The sequence below is a fragment of the Zeugodacus cucurbitae genome, chromosome 3, assembly GCF_028554725.1.
Source record: "Zeugodacus cucurbitae isolate PBARC_wt_2022May chromosome 3, idZeuCucr1.2, whole genome shotgun sequence".
Lineage (NCBI taxonomy): Eukaryota > Metazoa > Arthropoda > Insecta > Diptera > Tephritidae > Zeugodacus > Zeugodacus cucurbitae.
Window position 1 is genome coordinate 14072020 of NC_071668.1, and position 22864 is coordinate 14094883.

At 37.3% G+C, this 22864-nt stretch overlaps 1 protein-coding gene across 1 annotated transcript in view; it reads right to left on the minus strand.

Annotated features, from left to right (window-relative positions):
• The window catches only part of LOC105216588 (cryptochrome-2), a 108566-nt gene that overhangs the window by 77049 nt on the left and 8653 nt on the right, over positions 1 to 22864 (minus strand). The window contains exon 4 of the mRNA XM_054228000.1: positions 19511 to 19663. Within this exon, the coding sequence (XP_054083975.1) occupies positions 19610 to 19663 (54 nt within the window). The 3' untranslated portion in view covers positions 19511 to 19609. The remainder of the gene's footprint in view (positions 1 to 19510; positions 19664 to 22864) is intronic.

The following is a 22864-nucleotide window of genomic DNA, read 5'->3' on the forward strand; positions in this document are numbered from 1 at the left end:
ACAAAATATTGACCGCGAAGGTAATATGGTTAATATATTTTGTAAGAAGCAATAAATACGTGAGATATTTCCATAAAATTTCGGCAGAGGAGGAGGGTGGAATGTTTCTTTAAGATATAAAGTTGTACCAAAAACGAAATATTCGCCTCCACCCGAATTTAATTATTCCAACTTATTTAATGAAAATTCTTATAAGTATTTTCGAGAAGTATGTTAATAACGATATGATAACGGCAATTTGTGTAAATACAAACAATATGCATATGTACATATGTATGTATAAATATATATCACATAACATACGATACTTCTGACTGCACTTGCCATTGGCATACACAAATCGCCTTCACATACTCTACTCGACTCGAGGAGCGCGTGTTTGGCTGAAGGACAACAACATTTGTCGATGGTTGAAATGTGAAAGTGATGCTGCGAAAATTGCAAGCAGCCGGCAGCAGCAGTGAGCAGCGCACAGCTTGAGTGCAAAAGTGCTAATTGGATTTTTTCGCAAATGTGTTTTTTTTTCTTTTCTCTTTTTTTGTTGTTGTATTTCATTTACTTTATTTTTATCAAAAAGTTCAACATGTCACGGTTGAGGTGCAAACGCATTGCAGGTGCTGCAGCTTAAATACTTGCCGTCGCACACATGAATGCAGGCGGAAAGGCAAATTCACTGCAGATGTCAGCAAGTACAACAAAAAAGCGCAATAATAAGACAGCTGTAGCCGAATATGAGTACTTGATATTAATGTGTATGCCTATATGTGTATTGTACATATAAATACATATGTATATGTAGAGAGATGTATATAAGTAAGCGCGTAACTGTTCGTAATAACCGTGTAGTTTTTGCATAAGCGAATTATATCATTTTACAGTTAAAATTTCAACGCGAATTCGTTACGTCGCACAATGCAGGCTTCTTCATCTTACAGGGTGCTTTGAGTGGAGCGAGTTAATATTGGTAGCTGCCAGATAACAGCGACATCCCTCTAGTCGAAAGGTTTATGCTTTAGGGACTCGGATGCCACATTACCTAGAGATTCTGGTCCTTTCCACAAGATTTAGTATTTCAAGAGCTGACTTGAAGATGGGCAGATTTAGAGCGACTGAGGGAAGAACAAGAACTTCATTCAAAAAACCTATCAGTGATTAATTGATGATTTTGTTTGAGGATATATCGGGCTCAATTATGTTCATCATCTAATCCAGTTCGACCTCGGGCTCAGCTGAAGTAATAATGACGCTACGGTAACAACATTTACAGGTATTTAATCTTTGACACTTTCATGCTTTTTATAGTTCGTATCTAACAGCTGCCGATGAGTGATAAATATTGAGATCATTTTTGTCCTACCTCTGGACTACCTCTATGTAGATCATACCTTATGAATCGCAGAAAAATATTACAGTAAACTATCTTGCTTATAGGATAGTCTCCTCCGTCTGCGAAGCATAATCACGACTGCTCCTTTGTCCCTGATGTGCACCAAGTTGATCTATATATGTTACGAAACGACACAGAAACTTCTTCGGATCTACCTAAACAGAGTCAAATATTGCTGTGAAGTAGCCTCCCGGTCTCGCTTGCTGTCCGAACTGAGCAAAAGCCGCATTCAAAGAAGAAGAATAACTACAATTTAAAGGTTAGGAGTGATCAATAACACGATTGATGATTTCTGTTGAGTTTGAGACGGAGTCAAGTGTACTGTAGGTCGTTAATATGTGGCAGTCCACTGATCATTATTCTGTCCATTCTCTAACCTCAGATCGAGCTGGGAATCAGCTGAAGTCATAATGACGCTTCGGAAAGCAATATTTACAGGTAGTTAGTCCCTGAAAGTGTCGTCTTTTTATTAGTCATATCTAATAATTAGCGATGAGTGATAAATATTGAGATCTTTTTTGTCTTTTTTCCAGATAGTCTATCTAGATCACACCTTATCAATCGCAGAATTACAGTAAACTATCCATCTTATAGGATCTGCTTATTCGAAGCAGATTCACGACTGTTCTTTTGCATCTGGTGTGTAGCAAGTGGATCCATGTGACGAAACGACGAAGTAATCTCCTGGTTTCGCTTGCTGTCCGAAGTGAATAAACGCCGCTCTCATCGCCCCGACAAATTTCCTATGGTCAATATTTTATATAGGATCTGACCCACTCGGTCTTTTGACTTGACTCTACTCTTAACTATTTCGCGCAAATTCAAGGGGCGGTCTTGTCAATATCCAAGGGGCTGATTTATATTAATATTATTCCTTTTCTAAAACAAATATGTTTCTATTTCGACTGTATTTCGCAAACATTGCCGACAGTACCGAATAAAAGAAGTAAAGTGGACCTAATAAAATTCAGTCCACAGACAATGTCAAGAGAGTTTGCAATGAAGTAAAACTCAAATATTTTATTTCCAGGTCCTCTCCTGTGACCTGGTAGAATCATCCGTCATATATATAATTGAAAAGTTATTAATTTTCAGTCCAAATACCGTAAGAAAAAAATTATTTGTAGGAGCCTAAGAATACATAAACATCCCTAATCGATTTATATGGCGTCAACAGTGGCCATCTCTCAATACGAGGGTTTGCATAATATTATCTTAAATAATCTTTTGTGACTAAAACCCTGGATACTTTCTTCCTAAAATTCGGATTCTAGTTTTACTGACGACGTGGAACTCTTTTTAAATTTTGACCCCTTGAGGTCCACATTATGCCGCTTTCAAATAAACATAATTTTTTAGACCAGCCCCTAAGGAAATCCCCCTTTTTCCACGCATATTTTGTTGTTAATTTGTCGTCTCAACTTTTCATATTCCCGTAACTCCAACAACAAAAAACACTTGAAAGAAATGTGAAACGGTCGCTGAGCGCTGACAAGTGAATCCTCCTCCGCTACGTAGGCGTGCGTTTAAGCCTGTGAGTGGAGTGGAGTGGAGCGGTGAACAAGTGAAAAAGGAGTAAGTGCATTGTCAACTGCCTGTGCATAAGTTAATGAATAAATCGCTTGTCTGTCTGTCTGTCGCGTTTGCTTGGCAACACTGCTTGGCTTTTATTGTTGTTGTCATAGGTCTATGTGCGTAGGTGTTAATTTCGTTTATGCTATTTTAAAAATGCCGCCTTTTAATACTTTCTTTGTTTTCCCGGTGACGTTTTTCTTTTAAGTATTTTAATCGTATTTCATTTTCTTCATCATCATCCCCGTCTTCTTCTTTCGCTACTTTTTATTTCGCCAAAGTTTGTGAAACACTCGCTTACGTGGAAATGCGAAAATGCTGGCATTTAATGGATGATGGCGCACTTTCCGAGTTTAAGTTGTCTTTTAAAGTGAGTTGAAAGTTTATTTTTTTTATGCAACAAGAGAAAATTAAATGAGGAAAATACGCGATACGTGATATTACCGGTACATGATGGGTTTATGATGAGGTATTAGTAGTAGTTGGGTAGATTAGAGAGAATTTATGTGAGAATTTAGGACACTGCTGCAATATGCATGAGTGTGAAATTGTTGTGATCTGATACATGATACATTTTGAGAGAAAAAGCGGCACATAGCACTGACAGAAAGAAAAAGCTTAGTTTAGGTTAGTCTGGTGGGCCAACAGACTCCGCATAGACCAGTTATGGTCCTTAGCGATACCAGATGGAGTCTTGGTTGCTTCGTTTATAAAAATCTGGATAAAATAAATCAGTTGCTAAAACTAGATGGCAATATGTCTTCTACTTCAAAATAAGTGCTGAAAACTCGATATTTCCTTACAAGTATCCGAAAAACCTAAACAGAACAGAATGTTTTCAAATAAGAGTGAAATCAAAAACAAGAGAAAACGTTAACTTCGGCTGTACCGAAGCTAATATACCCTTCACAGGTCCATTTCTTTTAGTAACTATGTGTTTAAGCAAATCTAAAGACGTAAGAAAAAGTAAGTAAAAAAAGAAAACATTTTACTAATTCTTTTTTACCGGGTTGTTTGCTAGAAACATTAAGGTTATATAGTTAACCGATCTGAACAATTTCTTCGGAGATTATATTATTACCTTAATCCATGTCAAATTTCGTGAAGATACCACGTCAAATGTGGAAATTTTCCATACAAGCCCTGTTCAGGGTATAATAAGAATGGAGACATTTGCTAGATGAAGTGAGGACTCAATGTGGCTTTTTGTAAAGAATTTTTCCATCAGGTCGAAAAATATAAGGAATCTCAAATATCTCACTGTTGAATTCAGATGTGGCTCTCCTTCGACACTCATTGCGAGTTCTCTTAAAATACAACTTGCGGAAGAATACCAGAAATCATTCAAAATCTCCATGACAAAGGTTTTACGTCTATGAAAATGATGAAGATCATGATCAATTATCGCGACAGATTGGTCTAGGTTACCAAAAATTTTAACAAATGATAGATATGAGAAAGTTCCACTTGTTAGAAAAAAGTTAGCGATAATGAAGAGTTAAATGTCAAGACTGAGAAATAATTTGCTGTGAAGAACAAATAGTGCTACAAAATTCTTATTGAAAAGTTGGAAGTTGACAGTAATCGGTGTACCTATGAATAGCAAATGACAGATCACACATATTTAATGGGCAAACGCAGTCAACACATGACAAGTGACAGTTGACAGGAGACATATAACCGATATTTAATGAAAAGTAACGATTGACAGTTTATAAACATCGAAGTATTAGTCAAAACTGACAGTTAACTGCTGATATACACCATATCTAATTTGTAATATCAAATAAAAGCAAGAATAAGAAGTCTAACAGATGACATATCATAAGTTACAAGTAACACTTGACAGTTGGGAACATAAGTGGCACTAAAAAAATATGAAAAAAGAATGTGTTCACCAAGGAAATAGTTATAAATTAAGCTAACCACGTGGAGTGGACACCAAACCAACCAAAGTTAGAATTTATAAACATAAGTATAAATATATGCATAAGCACATATCTGAATTTTGTAACTTTTTTTCTATATTTTTTATACTCCATCTCTATATAAGCTGGTAGCATAAGACAACACGTGTGTTTGAAACTAAAATTTCAATTATTTCAGAATTTTTGGTTGTGTTATTTTGCTGTCACAGTGGTTGTACTGTAAGCCAACAAGCCCTACATACCCAAATATTATATATTTTAACAAATTGTGGTTGGTACTTTCGAATTTCAGATGTTATATGTTATTCTTATATCCAACAGATATAGTATGCTACCGAAAATGTTATTCGAATGCGAAACACTTGAACGCATATAAAAGTGTCAGCTTAGAAGCATAGAACACAGACACAGAAACACATAAAAATGTGTTGTAATAAAGGCGAGAGTGTGCACGATTACTCACATACAAGCATATACACCTATATATTATATGATTTATGTATGCGCCATTGCAACTATAGAGTATATGATTCTAGTAGCTGATGTCCAGCCAGGCGTATACGTTACTTTTATGCACAATACACACAAAAAATTTCCCCATATATTCATTTCGCCTATTTTTTATATGCAAACCTGCACTTAATAACTGTTGTTTCCCCACCACGCTGATAGACACGTCCACGCGCTCCTGAGTTTGTTTGTTTATGTTGTCAAATATTTTTGTCACACCAAAACAAGTGTTGCTGCACTCAAGTTTCACTTTGCAATGGCAGTTTTTTGTTGTTGGATTTCGAATTTTTGGCTTTGTTAACAGTAAATTCTAAAAACTATTGCCAGTCAGCTTATTGAAGCTTGAAAATATATAAAGTGAGCTTTGGAAAATTTTCACTCGGTCTAAAGTTTTACCATGTGCGTTGCAATAAATGACAAACAAGTGACAGATGACAAACGGGTGACAGATAACGAACGTAAAATTTAAAGTGATTAGTCACAGAAAAAATACACGATAGGTGGCGCTGGTGTCAAAATGTTGCTAAAAATCATATTTCATATTAGTTTGATCTATTTAATACATGAAATAAATTATTTGAGCCAATAATATGTGCGATAGGTGGCGCTGGAGTCAAAATAATCCTCAAATCTTAGCACGTAACAATGGCAAAAATTATAGAATGAATAGAGAAATTATAAAATTAGATATTGTTCCATACTAACCCAAAATAAGACGGTTTAGAGTTCAAAAGGTGACAGTTGACAGACCACAGCTGACAAATTACAAAGCAATGCTAGAGAAATAGCTATCATTTGCTAGACAATAACATTACAACCTGCACTCTATAGAATTATCACAGCCAACCTTGCGTACACTTTCTACACCCCTCAAATTTTCCCATAAACAAGTTTTTTTCGCAAACGATTCTTGCTTAATGCAAGTCAAATTATGTTCTATATGCACCAGTATTTCAAATCAATTCACCAACCAATCCTCCAAATCACTACAATTTCCCCACATCAAATGTCACAAAGATAAACCAACCGCATCGAATACTCTGCATCCCACTATGCAGTTTGTAAACAACGGCAAATGACACCTCCTCAATCAACCGCTGTCAAATAGTGCGAGTCTGCACAAGTCAGTCAACTCAATTCGATACAATTAAAGCGAGGAGGGGGAAAGCAGCGAAATGCAAATCACAAACCCTAAAATAATCAGCACGCGAAAGACTGTGAATAATGATCAACTTTTTTTTGCGCAATCTCTTAAAGGGATTCACCTAGAGGAATTAAGTTTAAGTAATAGATGAGTCTTCGAGATGACGGCAGGTACACATTATTCTTTAGTCATCTACAGTTTGGCCCCCAGTTTTGGTCTGGGTTTAAATTGAACTGTATTAATTAATATAGGTATACATGGACTTAAAACCCACACCCTATAGTGGACTTCTTCTGGTTTTAGTGGAATAGTTGGGGAATGTGATTGCTAAGCAAAAGTTCTTGACGGTAAAAGAATATTAGCCACTTTTTATTTTCTCTTTCTTTACTTTATTTTTAGCATCAAAAAATACCTTCTAAAATATGGATCTTATGCCATTCCAAACCGATATTAGTGAGCCCCTCAGAGACCGTATAGTTTTAAAAAAATAAATTCTTATCGTTCCTATTGAGTTTAAAGCCATCTGAAGATAACCGAGATAAATTAATTTGGAGCCGAGACTACCGTTTGTTAGTGGATCTCGAATACTTCAACGGTTGATAACGTTAGATTCATTTAGGGACTCAGCGTTGGCCCATAGTAAAACCATTCCGAATTAGTGAATAGGAAACTAATATATCGGGAAGTAAGTATCGTTCAGTATATTATGGATAGCAAAGGACAGATCACAGATAAAAAATGGTCAAAGGCAGTCAACGCATGACAAGTGAAAAATTTCGAGAGACTACCAGATGACATATCAAAAGTGACATTTAGCGGGGAACAAAATTAGTGAAACGAGCAACAAAGGTTCAGTCACGATTTTAACCTTTAAGAAATATTTTCTTCTACCTGAAGTAAGAACCTGACGTTAGCAAAGGTTGTTATCTATACTAATAGACACAGCTCTGATCTCACTAGGTTTCTGTTCCGTGAGACTCTCTTCCAATATTAGTTCTGTGATGTTTTCTAGAGGTTATCTATCTTAGCTATAATCTAAGAATTTAAAATTTAAAGAGTTACTGTTCTTACTACTATGCAGTTTTTAAATTCAAATTTGCTTTACCGCTAGACTTCAAATATTCTAGACATTCCCGCTCACTCCAGAAAGATTCAAACTGTTCAAGCGAATAAGAACCGTTTGGTTGCTAAGCAGATCCGTAAGAAACAAGTTCTTTGCCATAACACACGCTGTGTTGGCATATTGTAGAGCATCAATAGCTGCCTTAAGCTTCAGCATCAACGGGTATTAGCTAAATCATGTGCCAAATTAAGCAATTCCAATGCAATAAGCAACGAACGAACAAAAGTCTAGTAAATGCTGCATTGTTGCACTGGAAGCCAAACGAAGAATGTTGCACACGGAGAGAGAGCACCAAAGGTGTTGAGTGGAAATGACGACGTAAACACATGTTCGCCAACAAACACGGAGACACACACCGAGTGCCACCTCTTAGGCGCTGACAGGCAACAGACAATGCGAGCGCAACAAACAACCGTACATCGATTGTTGGGTTCAACATAATGCCTGGTGTTACGGTAAATTGTTGGAGAGAGCTGCTGAAATGTCAAAAGTGCATACTTGAATGTACCGTTGCACACAAGCGACAAGATGGTCCGTTAGCTGGTACGCACAGTTAACTACCGCAAGAGAGCAATTTGTTCGCTAGCTTATAAGATGTTGTTGAAGTTCGCATGTAGCCAATTCTTGTTTAGTTATTGTTGTTATTGTACAAAACGTTGCATTGTGTGCATTGAGCAAATCAACGTAAGTGCTGTAGTACTTCAGCGTACAGACGCACATACGTCAGCCAAGGCGCTAGTACTTTTTGTAAATCCACTGAGTGTTTGAGGGCTAAGAAAAGCAGTTTTGGGTCAGCGCTATCGCATTCGACGTTTAAGATAAATGAAGCTTTTAGTGGTATTAGATTTTTGGAAATTGCTGTTTCCTTCACACAAAAAATGCAGTATTGTATTTACTAGAGGAATCTACGTTTGCTTCGGTTAGCGCAGTAAACACGCTTAAGCTGTCGCGAAGGATTCCGCTATTATTTATTAAATGGACGGCATGTGCTGGAATCAAATCTGTTCAGCAGATATTTATGTTTTTTAGCATGGACTGCATTCTCATAGCTCATCTTAAGCCCATGACTGAACTTTAGTAGAACAATATTTACTTAGAATGTAGATTGCAGCGAACTCTGTTAGAGCTCTTGCTACATACAAACAATTAAGCTCTGATTTCTCGAAAGCCACTTTCATTTATATGGTTTCATAAATTGGTACCTGGAACTCATTGAAAGACTGTCTGAGTAGACTTATAATTAAGTACGTTGAGAAACCCTGTCCCGCTTCGTATTTCGATCCATCGGAGAAGATAATCATTTAAATATGTAGATATCGCCAACTGAGCCACAGAAATCCCCGTCTTATCTACTTTTAAAGAATGACACTTCAGTATTCGATAAATCGCACAGGTCATACGTTCCCCAAACCGAGTTCTTTTATTAGACCGACTATGACTGTCCTGCTCTTTTGGCCGGCGACAGTATCATTTCAGGCTCTCGTTCATTTCGCCTCATCCCTCAAATTTTTGGAAGTCCAAGACAGTAGTCTTGGAGTCTCACCTCTAGGTGGATCGATGTTGAATCCTTCGACCTCCTGAAGTCCTTCAGCCATATACTTTACACCGAATCTGAAACATGGGTTGCTCATGTCGCCTCGAGAACGTGTTCATGGACGCAGAGGTTAAAAGTGAGAACCATAACCTAAAAGTCCCATCTTATAAAATTTTGTGTCGCAAGAGTCCGCGAAACTATCAATTGGAAGAACTACCTTCGATACATTATCTTGTCTACGCTAAAATATGCAGAAAAACAGATAGCTAGAAGCCTCTTTTTAAGATACTTTATACTGGAATCTAACATCTAAGTCCCCAAAATATAATAATACATTATAAGGCGTTATATAAAGCTTTCGGACCTCCGATATTCAATATTCGGTGATGACAGGGTCTCAACTTCTGGAATTACACTCTGGAAGCCTCTTTCTAAGATCCCATATACTGGAGTTGAATACTGGAGTCTAACATCTAAGTCCCCAAAATATAATAATACATTATAAGCCGTTATATAAAGCTTTCGGAGCTCCGATATTCAATAATCGGTGATACCAGGGTCTCAACCTCTGGAATTACACTCTGAAAGCCTCTTTCTAAGATCCCATATACTGAAGTTTAAAATCTAAGTCCACGAAATATAGTAATACCTTATAGGTCGCTCGATTAGACATATGAAGCTCTGATATTTAGTATTCGGACTTAATAGGGTTCCAACCTCTGGAATTACACATTCGAAAACACCGCTATTTGTATTTAAAATCTCGGTAGTTATAGGAAATTGGACACTCAAACAGTCCTCGATCAAAATTTTGATTTTTGTAGCTAAGTCAGTACGAAATCCCGAACCATTGAGTTTAAAATCCCGTTATTTCAGGATTAACGACGTAGAAACACTTAAAATAAAGACCTCAGTATTCCTACCATATATAAGTATGCGCTTCGCTTCTACACATTCATCACCACAAAGTCAACCGGCAAAATTTCCAACTAATGACACACCGCCTAAGCAGCTTTACACTGTACAAAATATATCCCGTAAATTGGTTGAATGGTAAATTGCACTTTTCCAGGATCAAAAGATTACAAAAACAAAAACAAAAAGAAAGTGTGGTAGACTTCTCGACGTCAAGCATGCGAGTAGACAACACCTAGTTACGAGACGGGTGATAATAATGACAACAGCAAAAACAACAACAAAAGTAGCAACAACAACAGCAGCAACATCAGTCAAAAATTTTAAAACCAAAGCCAAATGAGAAGTACGGAAATGCTTAATCGTGCAAATTGCAGCAACAACACAAAAACAACAAAAAGGTAACAACAACAGTAACACCAACAAAACATCAACCGGAAAAAGGAAACAGGAAGCATGCATTTGAGGTTAAAGAAAATTGGAAAGTAACCAAACATTATGCACAGTCATTTGGTCATCATCAAAAGGAACGAACGCACACGCTCTCAAGAACACCTTGATGTGTCTACATACTCGTACATACAAACACTCCCGAAGTAAGTTTGCCATCTACCTTAATAGTACTTTCAATTCACCAGAGCAACATTAGCGTAATTTTCACACTCCATTTTCGGTCTGGATCAACAACAACAGCTACAATACAAGACTACTGAAAATTGCAAATTGAAATGAATCTGTTTGGCAAAGGAAATGTGCTTTCTCCTTTTTGTGGTTTTGTATTTGTTTTATGATGTGTCTTTCTTGCTATTTATTTGCTCTCTCTCTTAGGTAGTAAATAGCCCTTGGAGTATTGGTTTTGGATGCATGCACACACGAAGTCACATTATTTGGTCAGATTTATTACACTTCACAGTTCATTGGATACATATTGGCTTGGGTTTACTGTTTGAACTTTTTTATTTCAATTTTTTTTTTTATACTCTCGCAACAAAAGTTGCTAAAGAGAGTATTATAGTTTTGTTCACATAACGGTTGTTTGTAACACCCAGAACTAAACGAGTTAGATATAGGGTTATATATACCAAAGTGATCAGGGTGACGAGTGGAGTTCAAATCCGAATGTCTGTCTGTCCGTCCGTCCGTCCGTCTGAGCAAGCTGTAACTTGAGTAAAAATTAAGATATCTTGATGAAACTTGGCACATTTATTTCTTGGCACCATAGGAAGGTTGCTTTCGTAAATGAGCAAAAACGGACCACAGCCACGCCCACAAAATGGCGAAAACCGAAAACACATAAAGTGTCATAACTAAGCCATAAATAAAGCTATGGAAATAAAATTTGGTATGAAGGATCGCACTATGAAGGGGCATATTTGGATGTAATTTTTTTGTGGAAGTGGGCGTGGCCCCGCCCCCTACTAAGTTTTTTGTACATATCTCGCAAACCAAAAGAGCTATATAAACCAAACTTTCTGCAGTCGTTTTTTTAGCCATTTCCTTATACAGTCCAAAAATGACAGAAATCGGATAATAACCACGACCCCCTCCCATACAAAGGTTAGGTTGAAAATGACTAAAAGTGCGTTAACTCACTAACCAAAAACGTCAGAAACACTAAATTTCACATAAGAAATGGCAGATGAAAGCTACACTCAGATTTTTTTTACAAAATGGAAAATGGGCGTGGCGTCGCCCACTTATGGGTCAAAAACCATATCTCAGGAACTACTCGACCGATTTCAATGAAACTTGGTTTGTAATAGTTTCCTTACATCCCAATGATATGTTGTGAAAATAGGCCAAATCGCTTCACAACCACGCCTACTTCCTATATACCAGAACTTTGAAGACAATCTGAATCGTTTACTTTACAATATATAAAGTAAGTACTAGTGAAGATATCGGTGCAGAACTTTGCACAAAAACCATGTCGAAATCCGAAATCGGACCTTAGGTTTTCAAGGACCCATATATCGAACACGAGGACCTCGGTGCTTCTAACCTAATATTATGGTTTCCAACTTTCAATGGACTTTATACAATATATATGACGAATATGTGGGTCAAATTGTGTATTATATAATATAAATAAAGTTAAATAAATAAATTGCGAGAGTATAAAATCTTCGGTAAGACCCGAACTTAGCCCTTCCTTACTTGTTTATTTTTTATTTTATTTAAAAACTTTAAACTTAAGGGCACAGGAAGCTCATTGAGCTCAGCAAAGAAGGAGTTTTTCAACAATTTTTGTAAATAAATACTTTTACTGCGCTATCGTGAAATGCAAAATTATAATTTACTGATCCCGAAATTTCAGAATTGCATATGGTCTCGAAAAAAGAATTTTGATGGATTATACGCCATACCTATTTTTAAGGAAAGAAAGACAATTTATCATTAAACAACATTCAATTATGAACAGAAAACCACGAGACCTTAATTGATGGGTTTTTGATCCAATCTATGAATCTAAGTGAATAATTGTATACAACCAAAACTACCCGAATCTGCCAAAATAACTGCTGTATTACTCTCTCATGGATATATTTCATTTATTTTCTCGAGGTCATTTATGAAAACTAAATTATTCACTTGGCGCTATGTCCCGGCTATATGGTGGATGCGATAAAACCTCCCATCCGAGCTCCCGTAGCTTCTGACGAGTCATCAACGAAGTGTGTGGTCTGGCGTTGTGGACGCTTCTGGTCGATCGTCTGCTTCAAGCGGTCCCGTTGTTCGCAGTAGATGGTAAAATTAAGCGTCTGGACATAGTGCATGATTCCTTTCCAATCCCACCAAACACACAGCAAAACCTTCCTGGCCGTCAATCCCGGCTTGGCCACTGTTTGGGACGATTCACCGGCCTTCGACCACGACCGTTTTGGCATGATATTGTCGTATGTGATCCATTTTTCGTCGCCAGTAATCATCCGCTTCAAAAATGGGTCGAGTTCGTTCCGTTTCAGCAGCATATCGCAGGCATTGATTCGGTCCAGAAGGTTTTTTTGCGTCAAATCATGCGGCACCGAAACATCAAGCTTTTTTGTGTATCCAACCTTCTGCAGATGGTTTAAATGGTTTGGTGACTAACTCCCATCTCCTGGGCGATGTCACGAGATGCCACATGGCGGTCTAACTCGATGTTTTCCATGATTTGATCGGTATTCGTCGTCACGGATCTTCCGCCGGCTGGCTTATCCATGGTGTCGTTTTCAACCGCTCTGAATCGTCGAAACCATTCCTCCGCAGTTCGAAGTGATAGAGTACCATCCGCTAAAACACCATTAATCCCACGGAACGTTTCTCTAGCGGATTTGCCTTTAACGAAGGAAAACTTTAAAATAGCGCGAATTTCGGCGTTAGTGAACACCATGTTTACACGTCTATAACTGTTGATCGCAATATCCAAACTAATCATGCATAGCGTCGTTTTATAGGTTATGTCAAGACCTTTCAAAGATGTATAGTATTGCCAGATACGAGCTCTGTAGCGCTTTATACATAGCCGCGAAATTCAAAAGACAAAAAGGCGGAAGGGAGATGTTTGCAATTAAATAAAATGGAAATATATTTTCTCTAACCAAAAAAAAGACATTTCCAAAAATTAACTGACAGTTTGTTGTTTATTAAACTGTTTAAATAACTGCTGTCACAATTTTTAAAAATTAAAATATAATTTCAAACAGCTAAAGCACACACCCAACCAAGCAATTTCTTGCGTAAAAATAACTTTCATATCCGCTTATGTTGTGACAGGAGATTTTAGACTTTCATCCAACTTTTTTTGTATTTTTTTTCGTTGTTATTTCAAACATAAAATCCATTCATTTGCTCAAATCAACGGTTGACAGAGGACTTTTGTTTCGAAGCAATGAAATCACATACGTAGGTTTGTTGATATTAACGAGGTTGGTTGGATTAGATCAGATGGTTTTGATGATTGCTCTTAATAACTTCAAAACAAATATCGCCAATAACCAAATTTGCCTTTTCTCAAAAACAGCCAGCAACTGCGGTCCGAACTCATAAAATCGTCATAATTTCACTTAAACCGAAGTTTTTAATTCAACTTTTACCACCATTGGAAAGGTAAAAATTTCGAAATAGACTTCGTCAAAGGTTTTAATGTCAAAAACAGACGAAATAGTCGACATTCGACGTTTGGAGCAAAATTTTTCATTATCGGAAAAGCTTGAAGAACGTGACTATCGAACAATCGTCCATGATATCCTCAAAATAACTCAAGGTAATCACAACTTTACGTGTAGGTAGAGCCTTGCCATCAATACCGTAAAAGACATTGCTTTTATCAACCAAAAATAGAAAATTCTAAAGACTAAGTTATTATCTATAGAAGCCGGAGTATGAAAGAAGATGTAGTTAGCCGTATATAGTTTGAAGGATAAACACGATCTCTTACAAAAAGTAATTTATATGAAGGTACAGAAAAGTCGTTAATATTTTACGATCTTTATATGAAATATTATACTACAACGGACGACTTTCATAAGTATTTAGATTTAGGAAATCTGTGAAGTCTGAAACTCTTTACTTCCTTAAACCTATATATGAGTTTCTAAATGTATATTTTGTTAATTTTTTTAGCCCGGTACTCACTGACCGTACCATTAAAACTCTTTCATATCGCTTTCATTTGAATCAAGATCCACTATATGTAGGGCTATAGGCTAAAACATAGCGAAAACAGGTCAACCTCTCTGAACTAGAATGGGTCCATTTCCGAGCTGAGCAATTGTCCATACTTGCGTGGTTTCAGCAGATTCCTCTTTAATCTCCCGATATTTACACGATCCGAAATTAAGTGATCCAAGAGAATTGTCTGATATAGAAGCTACAGTCCGACCATAACATAAGACCTTCGAGGTCATATAGTTCCGTAGAAAGACCGTCGGCTACTATTTAGCCTTTGATTATTGAAGAATTTCCGAAGATTCCTTTATTCTTAGGGAAAAACCTAACAACGGATATCTGTTGAACTTCCTGGTTTTCTGATTCAGAAGCCTTTACTGACCTTTTTTTCAAATCTGGTGGGGTTTGTAGCAAGTAATCAAAAAAATCATCTATTCATCCAAAACAAACTCAATGATTCTGACACCAATGGTTTTGATTAGGTTAAAATCCGTTCCGACAGTCGGTTCTACGTAACCGGAACGGACCCGTACTTATATCTGTCCAAGGATTGTCAAATCGGCAGCATTCCTCAAAATTATTTGGGGAATATTTTAAGCCGCAACAACGACAACATTAGGTTAACATCGAACACTATGAATATTTCATGGGTTCCAGCCTATAAAAGTAGATTCTAAAAGATTTTGGTCGACGTGATTTTGACGATTTTTAAAGAGTATATTATTTGTGAGCATATAAAATATAACTGGTAATAGTTATAGTAATGATTCCTGAAAAAGTTGTTTTTTACATAAAGACACTGACATATCAAGCAGTCCTCGTATACTATGTATGTCCTTAAAACAACAAAATATATATACATATGTGAATATGCAATGTTACATACGTACATATATGCTTTAAAATACTAAATTTGTTATTTCATTTCTCTCATATTTATATTTTCTTATATATACATACATACGTATATATTTCTGTATATATATATTCATATGCAAACCAACTGGCAACGCTGTTTAGCAAATCGGCATATAAAACCTGCTACCGCTTCAAGTATTTGCACCGAGACTGAGTTTAGTGCGAAACACTGGCAGTTAGTAGCAGTCTGACTCGCACATTGCCACGCTGCGCTAACTAAAATGTTTATTCTACAAACACAAAGAAATACACACACACACACACACACACCAACACATGCAAATAAGTACAACTTTAAAGCTTCAATTGCATTTAGCCATTTCGGTATTTGTTTAAGCGCTGCCACTGCGAGCTGTGGACTGCAGCAATATCCACGGGCAGGTGGCGCACAGAAGTATACCTTGCGCTTTTGTAGTTCGGCATTCTTTTGAATTTCGCCAACTCACACAAGCAAGCTAACAACTCCCTGGGGAACATTTCCAAACGATTTAAATGTGCGAATTTCACATTTACCCCGCTCGTCCCACACCCCTTCCACGCACACCGCTCACATGAGTGAAACAACGAAAAAACAAACGAAATAAAGTGAAAACAAGTACATCTAGTACATAAAAATAAAAAAATAAAATAAAACAACAACAACAAAAAAAAACCAAATCACACAACTACACTTTGTGGCACGTCGAAATGGAACCGCAAAATGTGAGTTGCTCAGACACGTTGAGGCGCTTACGGCATCTAATGCACACAAAGGGTGTAATTTCATTGAGGTTTGCTGCGTGTCTGTGTGTGTGCTGATGCATGTGTGCGTGCGTGAGTTTCACTGCTTTTCGTGTAATTCAATTTATAATAAAAAGTGTTCAGGTTCCTTTGAGATGACTCTTAAAAATTTCATTCGCTCATAATTACAACGGCGATGATGTTGATGATGATGACTCCGAGAGCTCAGTGTAAATTAAATAAATGTCACACACGTGAAGTACGTTATACGTAACTACATATGGTAAGTGAAATTATGAGAAAAGTGTAATAAAATTTAAATGTGCGAAAGTGAAATTCATTTGAAGGACGAATGATATGATACAACACTCTAAATGCATCGAAGGTGATAACATGATTTAAATAATATAGCTTGTCTTTACCGATGCAACACTGAGTGCACCCAAATGCAACCATGACTGCACTCAGAGTAGGATTCAATTAAAAAACTCCCGAAATATAAGTTCTCAATAAAGGAAACAAAAAAATAATTAAATTAAAATTAAAATCAAAGGATCCAGTTTTAACCATCATAAAATATAAAATCAGAGAGAAACTATACCCAGGGTCTTACAAATAATCGTCGAGCTTTCAACCAACACATAATAAGTGGGCATTGAACAGAAAGGAAATGATTAGAAACATTCACGGATCTCCTTAACGCCTTTCTAGAACCAGAAAAGTCAAAATAAGCATAGAGTCAAAGAGCCAAGTTCTATGACTGATCCTAATGTAGGTCTGGATACCCCATCTGGTTCAGATTACTAAATATAGTCCATTATGAAGACCGAAAAATCTTATAACTGGGTCACATGCATCGAGAAAGCGCAAATCTTCACAGCTGTTTTATTTTTATCCCCACCCGGATGTCTAGAAGTGTGAGATCAAAGGTGTATGCGGGTAGTCCAAGAATAATGTTTTGAGATTGTTCTACCTCGTATTCTTCCAAGCAACATTTGCAACTGGATTCGGATAAGACCGCTTGGGCACCAATTGAACAATTGAATCCCTTAAATTGAGAAAAATAATTCACTATAACCCTTACAATATATCTCCAGCCAGAGCCCACCAAGCTCACGTGAGGCCCAGCAGTAAAACTCAAGTACAACAAAGAATTGGGCACAACACTGCAGTTGGATGCTAATAAAGAGGGAATTTATATACCTCTGGCAACGTGCAGATATCTAATAGATAAACATGGTCTGAGTGGAATAAGAGCCGCACATGTCATTTATTGAAAGAGGAATGACACAAGAACCCTTGTAGGGGTGTTAACGGGACACTGTTGGATTGGTAGACACGCCAGCAGACTGGGGTTACCTTGTAAGAAACGATTACACACCTTCTATGTGGATGTAAGGCTCTGTATAGGAAAAGAATCGCAACTATTGGACGCGATTGTCTCGAGGATGTGGGTGAAGTTGCTCATATCAAATTGTGTGAACTTTTTTAAGAACTTTTTTTATTAAGACCACAGGGTGGTTCAAAGATGACTCTATAGTGTGAGGGATCACTGTCCCAGTGGTGTCACAATGGGCCTCCAAAAGGCCTAGGTTCGTCGTTTTGACAACCACATAACCTAAAACTCAAGAAGACAGCGAAGTTCCGACCTGTTCCCATTATAAGGATAGACTGAGACTGAGGTTTCTTTCCCAGTAAGCTTTAGAGCCTTTTAATGTGTGTTCTAGAGAAGTAGTGTCGCAACTCTCCTATTATCGGCCGCCCTAGGCCCAATACTAGTCCCCAATCTACAATTTATGTTGCATTATACCGCAAAATAATGGCCTAAACGTGATTGAAAAGCAGATATTGGAATTTAAAGGATCTACAGTTTCGACGGTCCCGTGGTGTATTGATTCGGAAGATGCACTACTACGCCGTAACAATATTCGATCCCTCTTTCGAGAGAAACCCGTTTAGCGAAAGCCGAGAGCGGCACCTATGATATGAATACTAAAGTAGCTGGAGATTTGTATAAAATAACAGCTTTCCTACAAGAGCCTAATAGACTTCGGCAGAGCAAGGAAAGTCTTCAATAATAGGTGAGTTTAAAGTTTCATTTAAAGGTTGTCCAGGTTGTCTTGCTAATCTCTTTAGAAGACTAGTTAGTAAAAACAGAAGTATAATAAATGTGGCCCAGGATTACCGTATTCAATGATATAATAACCCGTTCGTAAAAATGTCTACGATTATTTGCAAAATCTTAAATCATCCGTTTCTGTTATTTTACAAAAAAAAAACAATTTTTCAATTTCTACAATTTCATAAATCTCCCCTTGCACATTCTTGCAATCCACAATTTATTATACAAGGTCACTTTAATATGACTGCCGTTATGTGTGTGTGCGGCATTGAAATATTTGTGAATTGCTATCGATTGCCAATGGCAATTACGAGTACACACTCATACAATAAACATAGATATACGCTGACTTAAGTGAAGATGAAAAAATATAATCTCGCACAGAGCGAGTATATAAATAACTTATATTTACTTTCAACTGTGAGAATTATGTACATACATCTCGCACACCGTCGTTGGGAATTTTCGCAGAAAAATGTCCCAAGTGTTCGCCAGCAATTTTACAAATGCATTTTTTCTCTCTTTTATTAACGCATTTTGCTGGAATTTTTCATTACACAATGACAAAGTGCAATTTATGTAGCCTACTTCAAGGCGTTATTGGCTACCGAAGATATGAATGCAATGTTGTCCGTGTTATTGTATGTGTGCAAAAGAGAGGGGAATGTATAAGCTTTAAGTGGGGGAAATCATAAAAAAACTAGGAAGGTAGTGAGCATGATTTCATTCATTCACTGCCAATTTGTTTGGAATTCTCAATGGGTTTATGTTAAAAATTGTATAAATAAGTAATAATAAAGACAATATATAATAAAAATCATAAAAAACTAGGAAGGTAGTGAGCATGATTTCATTCATTCACTGCCAATTTGTTTGGAATTCTCAATGGGTTTATGTTAAAAATTGTATAAATAAGTAATAATAAAGACAATATATAATAAAAAATATATAAGTAATGTTGATTGAAATACTATTTGTAGCACTTACCCATTATATAATGATGCATATCCACAGCAGCTAGCTCATTTCGCCTTTTATTATCTGCTTCATTATCAAAAGTCATTATCAAGTCTTTTTAAAATCACTTCACTTCACTTGAGTTAAATAAACACTTTTTAAACTTCCAAAATCACCGTTAATCTGAAAGAAATAGAAAATATATTTCCTTTATAAATCTATTCTAGACGATTTTTGTATAAGATATAAATAAAATATATAACTGTGAGTAAAAAATATCTGTTTCAAGAATCAAAATTGTGTTACCAAGAGAAGGTGTACAGTAAAAGCAGCATTGTTTTGGAGTAGCTAGGAGAGTTCTCCTTTGATATTTTTGACCGAGTCGAAATAATGTATAATGTATTGGACTCGGAAGCGACAGATATATTGTTTCGAAGCGCACCAACAATCCACTCGGATAGTAGAGCGGCGATACTAGTCTTGAGTTCAATGGCTATGAGCTCAAGGTTGGTTAAGGAATGCCTTTCTTCACGGTCGGTGACATCGTTATACTTTAATTATAATTAGATTAGTCTGGGTTCCTGGCCACAGCGGAGTCGCGGGAAATTCTAAGGCTGATGAGCTCGTAAGGTCAGGAACGTCAGACTCACTATTAGTAGCATGTAAGCATGTAGGCGCACCGTTGTCCTATTGCGGTTTACTAATGGACAGATGGGCCTCGGCTAATCTGGCTCACTAGCACTTGCGCAGTCGCAAGAACCTTATGGCCTAAGGTAAACTGCGGGAGGTCTACCGAGCTCTTCGCCCTCAGTAAAGCTTACCTCTCCTTAATCGTAGGATCAGTAACATTGTCCCATCGGGATCCACGAGATCAAGAAAAAGATTTCTTGAATCTTACTTTTTCGAACAAACTCGCGAAATAGCGAATATACAAGTTAAAAATCTTCAGATTTGTAGTATGTTCAGGGTGCTTTGTCGACTACTAATTACTAATCTAGGGGGGATCCAGGCTTCATAAAAGACTGTCTTTTAAATTCTACGTATTTTTCCCTTTGGGAAACAGCCTTACAACCTATCCTAACCTATTGGACTAATCTGTCAATGTGGTCTTTACCAGATCCAGTATATATATTGATTCGGCCCCGATCTTTATGCCATGGCTCGCATCAAGTTGAAGTCTCAAATCAAAATCAACCCTACAAGCATACAAAGATTCATCAAAACTCTGTCGACTTAAGGAAGAATCAAGAACCATTTTTACAGGTTAAAACATTTTGGAATGTCGAGCAAAAATTTGTGTCCATACAGGCTAGGGACAACCATTCACATGGGAACGGTGAAGTAGTGTCATCGAATGGTCAGAATAGTATCAGACTTTCTTTTACATGTTATAAGTCGGATAATTCCTGCAGCACAACATTCTTCTTAATCGTGTGGAGCTTTCGAGAAATGCCTGGATTTAAAGCCGTCACTGATCGCCGAGGAGTATTATCTGTCGAGAGGAAAAATTAATTCTACAAGCCTTAAATTTGGTATGAAAATAAAGCTCTTATAATTTTGTTGAAAGACGACTAACAAACTTGATTTTAAGCTTTTAAAAAATCAAGTCACTCATCAATCACTGTTCGCAACTGGCAGCGACCTTGACACATTCAAAAGTAGTAATTTCCACAGGCCACTCAATTGTATGAGAATTTAAGAATTTATAGCCGGAGACACCAAGCAAAAAAAAGAACAAAAGCACAAAAACAATACAATGTTGGCCAGTAGCCCTTTTTGGCACTATGTTATAGCTGCTGCTAATTTCGTATGATTTTATGCACCTTCTGCACCAATTTATATGTGCTGCCAATATACGAGCGACTTGCACGGTAGCATACGATAATTTACCGACCGACCAAAGGATACACAGAATTAAGCGCACTCTCGAAATGGACGAAAATCAAAAAATGCACAGGAGCACACACGCACACAGCGAACTACTCCGGTGACGGCGCAGTGAAACGTGATTTATGCCGCGCAGGAAGTAATGAAAGCTCGCCGGGCTGGGCCAGTCTGTGTTGGCCAAAGGTAAAAGGCAAAGGAGCTTAACGGCAACAAACAAAAAAGGTTGAAGTGTGAGATGCGGCAACGGAGCGTACCGAATCGGCCGGTAGTCAGTCGATATTAATGGCCGGTTGGTGAGCGGACAACATTAAGATAATCCATCGCTATGCCGTCAGACACATACAAACACTCGAATGTGTGTGACTGTGCCATCAAGGACATTCGCCGGCCGACCGGTGTCTTTTGGCGTTCTTTTGTCATATATTTTGTTGTAACCTTCCGTATGAGTCTTACTTAAAAACACTCTGTGAAGTTAGCAGTGTGCTATGGCGATATTTATTGCACTTCAGCTAAAGTCGCTGTGTTGGTTAACTGTATTTGGAGATGTGCTGGTATGGGTCTATTACAAAAAATGTAAGCTTGTAAGGAAGCATGAGGAAGCCGAAATCAATTAAATGACATAATAGAATAAATATCGGCAAAGCTCGCTGGATAAAGAAATTGGAATTCGTAGGAAAATATGCAAAGCCAAAAAAAAGTTCCGAGGTTTCGAACAAACTAAAGGACGCGGAATAGATAAGGTCTGGAACATATCTGGGTCCGTACCTATGTATATCTGTCGAGTTGAAATAGGAAATGGTAATGCAAATTAGACCCAAGGAATTATATTATATTAAAAGCCAAGCTTAAGTTCCCTTGGACGGAGCAAAGCCTTCTAAGCTGCAGATTTCCTTTCGATAGACATCTAGCAAGAAACTTGAGACAAACGATTGTGAATTATTAGTTTTACTAAGAAATTTAATTCAGATGTGAATGACTTCAGTAATGACACTTGAAGTGCTCGACAGAAATACTCTGTGGAATATGTATGGACCTCAGAGTATTCTCAACGACAGCAGAACACTGAGATGTAAACGAGAATGTACTGCAGAGGTGACAGTCATTCACCACACCATAAATATTCGGGTCCGTTCGGCTTATGTAAAACAGACTATTGTGTGAATGGATCCATAATTTTGGATTATAGGTTAGATGATTTGATGATTGTGCGGCCGTTCCCCAGAGAGAAATACACTATGAGAGACAATCCTTTGTGAAGCCAGGATAACCCCTCTGACCGGACAAAGCGCCTGAACGTACTACAAATATGCAGAGATTTTTTACTTTTATATCCACTAGTCGCGACGTTATTCAAAAATAACCTAGATCTTGGAAAGGCGGGACTTTTCATGGATTATTAAAAGGACCAAATTAAAAAAGGACCAAAGGATAAAAGTTCTTATCTCTGACTGAGAACTAGTACGAATTCCATACTCCTTACTGACACTTTCTACTCGA